Source organism: Eretmochelys imbricata, chromosome 18 (genome assembly GCF_965152235.1).
Source record: "Eretmochelys imbricata isolate rEreImb1 chromosome 18, rEreImb1.hap1, whole genome shotgun sequence".
Classification (NCBI taxonomy): domain Eukaryota; kingdom Metazoa; phylum Chordata; order Testudines; family Cheloniidae; genus Eretmochelys; species Eretmochelys imbricata.
Window position 1 is genome coordinate 22,271,468 of NC_135589.1, and position 6,539 is coordinate 22,278,006.

At 64.0% G+C, this 6,539-nt stretch overlaps 1 protein-coding gene across 1 annotated transcript; it reads right to left on the reverse strand.

The window, feature by feature from the left end:
* Window positions 1–3,249: 3,249 nt before the first annotated feature.
* Window positions 3,250–5,180, reverse strand: HES2 (hes family bHLH transcription factor 2). Its single transcript, XM_077837500.1, has 4 exons — window positions 5,085–5,180; window positions 4,824–4,919; window positions 3,881–3,974; window positions 3,250–3,530 (listed from the first exon to the last, which is right to left on the reverse strand). Exons 1-4 carry the CDS (start codon window positions 5,178–5,180, stop codon window positions 3,250–3,252), a joined length of 567 nt encoding a protein of 188 aa, XP_077693626.1.
* Window positions 5,181–6,539: the final 1,359 nt, after the last annotated feature.

A 6,539-nucleotide genomic window follows, 5' to 3' on the forward strand; every position in this document is an offset into this window, starting at 1 on the left:
AGCAGCACAGAGAGGGGAAATGTTTGCATCCTGACATGCAGCTGCTACACCTCCTGCCCACAAGCCGCATGGGTGAGCGTTACATGGACAGACGGGGGGTGGGCAGGGCAGCGTGGGGAGAGCGAATAGCCATTAACGGCCCTAGGAGCGTATGGCTCCAGTTCTGCTGCTTGGCCCTGATAGAGACACAGCTACTGCACCAGCCACCCGCTGTTGTGGGCAGAGACAGAGGCGCTGTGCACCTGTGAGCAGAGAGATGCGGGCGGGCGGTGTCCGAACTCTGGCCTGTGCCTGCCATGTGGAGTGCCCCATCTCAGCTCCACGCTGCTTGGGGGAGAAGGTTGCCACAAGAGGTTTTGGAGTCTTTCCCCTCACATGGGAGAGGAGGAGGTGATTGGACTGTAATTAGAAAGAGGAGGAATGACATGGTGGGTTGTGGGGTCTGCAGCTCAGGTCCCTTGCACCATGTGCAGCCCCAGGGTGAGGATTCTGCTGTGCCCCAGTGTAGGAACCCACAGCATTTGAGATCAGCTCCCCTGGTTTTTAGGTGAGTGCCTGGCTATGGGAAGGACTAAAAACTTCTCAGGCCTGGACAGAATTTGACTCAGTCTCCAGAAACTGCAGGGTTTGGTGTAACTTTCAGATTCCCTCCCCCTCTGCCCTTGGGCCCAGCCTACTAGGGCAGGTTGTTTGTCTGGTTTGTACCAATCTACTTCCCCTCATAAAGAGATCTATAAGTGTCTGCCACCTCCAGGCCTGTCTAGCTGGAAGTGCTTGTATACCGAGGACCATGCTCCCCAAAGGAAGGGGTGGTCCATCTCCTCATAGCAAGTATAGCAGGTTTATACCACTGTCATGCCCCTGCCCTGCCATGGCCATATATTTGCAAGGGTCCCCCAGGAGGCAAATTCAAGGCCTGAAAAAGGTTCTGGTTTGCCAACCTGCAAGGTTAGGGACAAGACCAGACATGACCTTAGTAGCTGAACAACACAGGAGATGCCAGAGCATTGCATCAGGGAGAGAGTTTGTGCTGCAGCATGTTGACGTAATTAGCGCGATGCCTGGCTGAAGCTGGGCTGAGGGGCAGCAGCTGCTCAGACACATTCGGGCAGTTATCAGGATGCTGCTGCTGTTCAGAGCCTTCTTCTTCGAGAGCAGGTTGGAAGCAGGTTTGCAGGACTGACTTTATAGTAAACGTGTTTCACACCTGTACTAGGACAGGCTAGGAATATTCTTCCCAAGAAAAGCATTCATTTCTCTGAACACAGATGCTGGGAATTTTAATCTGATTTAAATTAATTAGCATTTCCAGCCCCCCCCCCCCCCAAAGCTAAGCAGCCATCTCTGCCACCTTTCTAGGCTCCTGGACTCCAAAAGGGCTAAAACTCACATTCGTGAGCCCACAAACTACAGAGAACCAAAACCAGTGAGCAGACAAACCCTTCAGGCAGGCAGTGTTTCACTGGAAACTGCCAGGCCAGTTTTTGGTTATAAAAGAGAAAACCTTGGGATTTCTGATTCATAAAAAAATAATATCTACAAGTAACCTCAGAGCTGAGAAACTGGACTTTAACACTGCAATAATAATGTGCACTGGGGGTGGGGGGTGTGTGTGCAGGGGAGAGGCAGGCTTGCATCCAAAGCACTTAAAGGTGAGTAAGTATTATCAGCCACAATTTACAGCTAGGGAAACTGAGTCAGATAAATGCCAACATTTTCAAACTTGGGTGCCTCAAATGACCTAAAGAAGTTTCAGAGTAACAGCCGTGTTAGTCTGTATTCGCAAAAAGAAAAGGAGTCCTTGTGGCACCTTAGAGACTCTGTGGAAACTGCAGTATGCATCCGATGAAGTGAGCTGTAGCTCACGAAAGCTCATGCTCAAATAAATTGGTTAGTCTCTAAGGTGCCACAAGTGCTCCTTTTCTTTTTGACCTAAACAAGGAGCTGATTGTCAGCAGTGGTGGGCCTCCATCCCACTGCTGGAACCACTCTGTGTTTAGGCACCAACAGGTTTCAGTTTCTTGGGTATAGTCATGCACTGAGCCAGTGGCAAAGCCAAGCTGAGAACCCAGGGCACCTGACTTCTCACCCCAATACAAGCCGTTGGACCACAGCTGCCCCTGTGTCAGAGGCGGTCAGCAGTGAGGCAGAGGGATTCCCACCAATGTTTACTTCCCTGTTAAGTACTCCCCCTCCTCCGTTCTAACCCGACAGAACTTCTAGTGGCCAGGGATGGCCCCATTTGCAGAGGAACAGGAGTACTAGGCCCTGGCCTGCAGAATCAGACTCAGCACTTTCCATCTTCAGATCTCGGCACAGAGTATAATGCTCGCTGCCCCCATGTCCAGATACCTGTTTCGGTCTCAGGAGGAACATCCCCGTGCACTCCCCTGCCTATGAACCATCACTAGACCCGTCCTCTAGCCAGAGGCCGTGTGCATCCACCCGACAGGCACTAGGCCCAGACTAGCGTCCTGACCAGGGTGCCACACAGCGATACCTTGGCCTCCAGGTGGGTGGCAGAAGTGTCAGTCGCGGAGGGCAGCACTGTCATCCCTCACTGGTGCCACTGCTCAGTGGTGACTGGTGCATGTGGGGAGCCATCCACTCGCCGAACCCAGAAGGCAACGGGTCATGCGCCCATGCTTCATCCGCCCAACTGAGTGCCAGGGATTGGCCATCCTCACAGCAGGGGACTTGCAGTGCCTGGGCCAGCAGTGACACTCCCCAGGCCCACTGCAGCCCTGCTCCCCCTCTGCTGCAGGGGGCAGCTTCTCCATGCTGTGCACCCCTGGATGTCAGGAGCCCCCCCAGGCACTCAGGGCAGCTTCGGCTCTCGGCCTGGGTCACCCACCCGGCTGGCAATGCAGGGCGCGACAGGGCTCGTTCATGCCCAGGCACCACACAGGCCAGGTTGCTTCAGTCAGAGCATTTTATTTGTATGAAAATATAAAGTGTCTCCCGCATATTAAACTCCAGTGACTCCAGAGCAAGGGCCAGTCAGCCTCTGGCCAAGCAAGCAGTGTGCAGTTCACAGGCCCAGGAGACACCCTTTGGGTTTCTGCTTCACCCCACTGCCTTGTCACCTGCATGGGGCCAAGTGCTGAGCTCTCCTGGCCCAGGCGGGGCTCTGGCAGGGGCTGTACAGGGATATTTACACCGGGGGGGCAGGGGGAAGAGGGCGATCAATGTACAAATAAATAGCTGGGCTCCCCTATGTACAGGCAGATGTGCGCAGAGTCCACCGCTCTACCAGGGCCTCCAGATGCTCGAGTTTGCAGCTTGGGGGCGGGGGGGCGATGCCTCCCGCAGCCCCCTGGCCGAGCTGGCTGGCCCTGCCCTCTGCCAGGCTGGGCACGAGTCCGTGGGGCTGCTGCAGTCCTGGCAGCTGCTGGGCTCAGCGCTGGTCCTTTGCAGGTGCTCCAGCAGGCAGCTGCCGGAGTCTCTGCCCAGGAGGTGGGACTTTGCCAGCAGGCTGGTGAGGCGGGACAGGCAGGCTCGGTATCCCTCGCGGTAACTCTCGGCTGGGTCTGGAGGAGAGAGACAGCGAGTCAGTGCTCAGCCATGGAGCCAGGGCTGCCTTGGCAGGGGGGCTTGGCCAGCCCGTGGCAGGGAGAGGTCCGGTCCCAGCGGGTACAAGGGGAGCCTGCCCTGGCACGGAGAGGGGCCCAGGGCTGCAGCGGCAGGTCAATAGAGTCCGATCCTTGGCAAGGGATAAAGGAAGGGGAACTCCGGGGAGCAGGAGCAACACGTGCTCTGGCTGGGGGGGTTCCCGGGGGGGGAGGGGATTCCCCAGGCCGAGCCATTTGAGGAGCTGGCCCTGCCCCGCGCTGGGCCCGGCTGCGCGCAGGTGTCTGGGCTGGGAGGAGCCAGCACTCACCTGGGGCGGGAGGGCAGGAGACCGGGATCTCCTTGAGGAACTGCACGGTCATCTCCAGAATATCCGCCTTCTCCAGCTTGGAATAGCGCGAGCTCTGCGGGAGAGCGACAGGTCAGGCGGCGCCCGGCCCGAGGAGCGCAGCGCCGTGCGGGCCCCGAGAGCGCAGGAGGGAGAGCGCAGGGCGCAGCGCGGTGCCGGCCCTGGGGGGGGTCAGGGCGCAGCGCGGTGCCGGCCGGGGGGGACGCGGTCAGAGCGCAGCGCGGTGCCGGCCCTGGGAGGGGCAGGGGGTCAGGGCGCAGCGCGGTGCCGGCCCTGGAGAGGGCACAGGGGGTCAGGGCGCAGCGCGGTGCCGGCCGGGGGGGACGCGGTCAGAGCGCAGCGCGGTGCCGGCCCTGGGGGGGTCAGGGCGCAGCGCGGTGCCGGCCGGGGGGGACGCGGTCAGGGCGCAGCGCGGTGCCGGCCCTGGGAGGGGCAGGGGGTCAGGGCGCAGCGCGGTGCCGGCCCTGGAGAGGGCACAGGGGGTCAGGGCGCAGCGCGGTGCCGGCCCTGGAGAGGGCACAGGGGGTCAGGGCGCAGCGCGGTGCCGGCCCTGGAGAGGGCACAGGGGGTCAGGGCGCAGCGCGGTGCCGGCCCTGGAGAGGGCACAGGGGGTCAGGGCGCAGCGCGGTGCCGGCCCTGGGAGGGGCAGGGGGTCAGGGCGCAGCGCGGTGCCGGCCCTGGAGAGGGCACAGGGGGTCAGGGCGCAGCGCGGTGCCGGCCCTGGAGAGGGCACAGGGGGTCAGGGCGCAGCGCGGTGCCGGCCCTGGAGAGGGCACAGGGGGTCAGGGCGCAGCGCGGTGCCGGCCCTGGAGAGGGCACAGGGGGTCAGGGCGCAGCGCGGTGCCGGCCCTGGAGAGGGCACAGGGGGTCAGGGCGCAGCGCGGTGCCGGCTGCTGGTACTCACGTCTTTGCCGATGAGCGGCAGGATGAGGGTCTTCAGCTGGTTCAGGCTCTCATTGATGCGGGCTCGTCTGCGCTTCTCCATCAGCGGCTTGAGGGTCTGCGGGCACACAAGGGCACGGGTCAGTTCCGGTGCAGCGGGGGCACAAGGCGGGCGCGCGGGTCAGTCCCAGGGGAGGCGGGGGCTACATGGGGGGTGCGGAGGCCGAGGAATGTGGGGGCGGATCCGAGGGGACCCCAGTGCTAGAGCGCGACCCTCGCTCACCTTCCGCAGCTCAGTGGCCTCCCCGGGTTTCCTGTGCGCCCCCAGCCTGGAGCTGTAGCTCCGCGCCGCCTCGGGCGCTGCGCTGCGTGGGGACATAGGTCCAGGGGCAGGATCGCTGGGAGCTCGGTCCGGGCAGAGCTGCTGGAGGCGGAATCGTGCTCCCAGCCTGGGCTGGAGCTTTTTATGGAGCCGCCTCCGCTGGGCCCCGCCTCTCGCCTTTGTTACAGGGCTGGGGAGGGACGCCCGGGGCAGGGCTGGCTCCTGAAGGAGGCCCCGCCAATTAACAGCCGCCCCCTCTGCTGTGCTCTGGGCTCAGGGCACTGGCTGCAGGTTAGCGTGCAGCCCGGCCCATCACCTGCCCGGCTCTGGTCTGTCCGCCTCGCGGGGTGCGAGTGGGTGTGCCAGGGAAACCCAGCAGCCCCACCCTGTCCCCACTCCCGCAGCCAGCGCCAGCTTTCCGGCCACTCTGCGGCGTGCATTACGCGCCGCCTGGCAAAGCGCTCGGGATTCGTGCCGGCCCCCCGGCCCCCGACGGAGGTGTGCACAGAAGTACTTGCAGACACAGGCCGGAATATTCGGGGGGGCCCTCTCCTGACACGTGCTACGCGCCCGGCTCTGAGCAGGCGTCTCCGCAGTTTAGGACGCGGGTGGACCTCGTGCGGGCACAAAGCTCCTTTCGGGGAGCCCCGCTGCCTCCCTCAGCTCAGCCCCGCCGGGGGGACGCCGGACACGCGGGGGCCCCGGCTGGGGCCGGTCTGCGGCATGTGGGAGGCTTTGCTGCGCGGCGCGTGTTGTCTCCGGCCCCGCGGGCGCAGCTGCCCGCGCCGCGCTCCGCGCACGGTGACCCGCGGGCCCAGCGGCCGCTCCCTGGGCCGCCCCTCGGGGACGGCGGCGTCGCTCTCGGCTCCCCAGGCGCGGGCGGACAGGGGGGCACAGAGACGGGTGGTTTGCCCCGGCTCCCCCCGGCGAAGCCCCCGGCCCCGGCCGCCCGAGCTGCTGTCCAGGGTGCTGAGCGCAGGGCCCCGCACTCGCCTCCGGAGGGGGCCGCTTCAGGGACCGTCTCCCGCCGCCCGGCTGCTGGGGCCGGGTGGTTCCGTCCCTGCCCCCGCTGGGAGCCGCAGGGAGTCAGCCCCGGTCGCCCCTGCCTGGGGAGGGGGGCTCTGACCCGCACCCCGGCACGGGCAGCAACGGGCCCTTGTGCGGCACCGCCGGGGTGTTGGCCTCCCGGGGCTGAGCTCGGCCCAGTAGGGCTGGCGGGGGGGCCGTTCAGCGGAGCTTCAAACCACCACCTGCTGCCCCGCGAGGGGAGGGTCCGGGGAGGGCGCTGAGCGAGGGCCTGTATTGCCGAGGGGGGTGGACAGCTCCCCCAAGGACGGTTAGCGGCTGCAAAGCCCCTTAGTTAACTGCTACCAGTCAGCGGGAGGGAAACGGGTCCCGCACCTGCAACCATGCAGC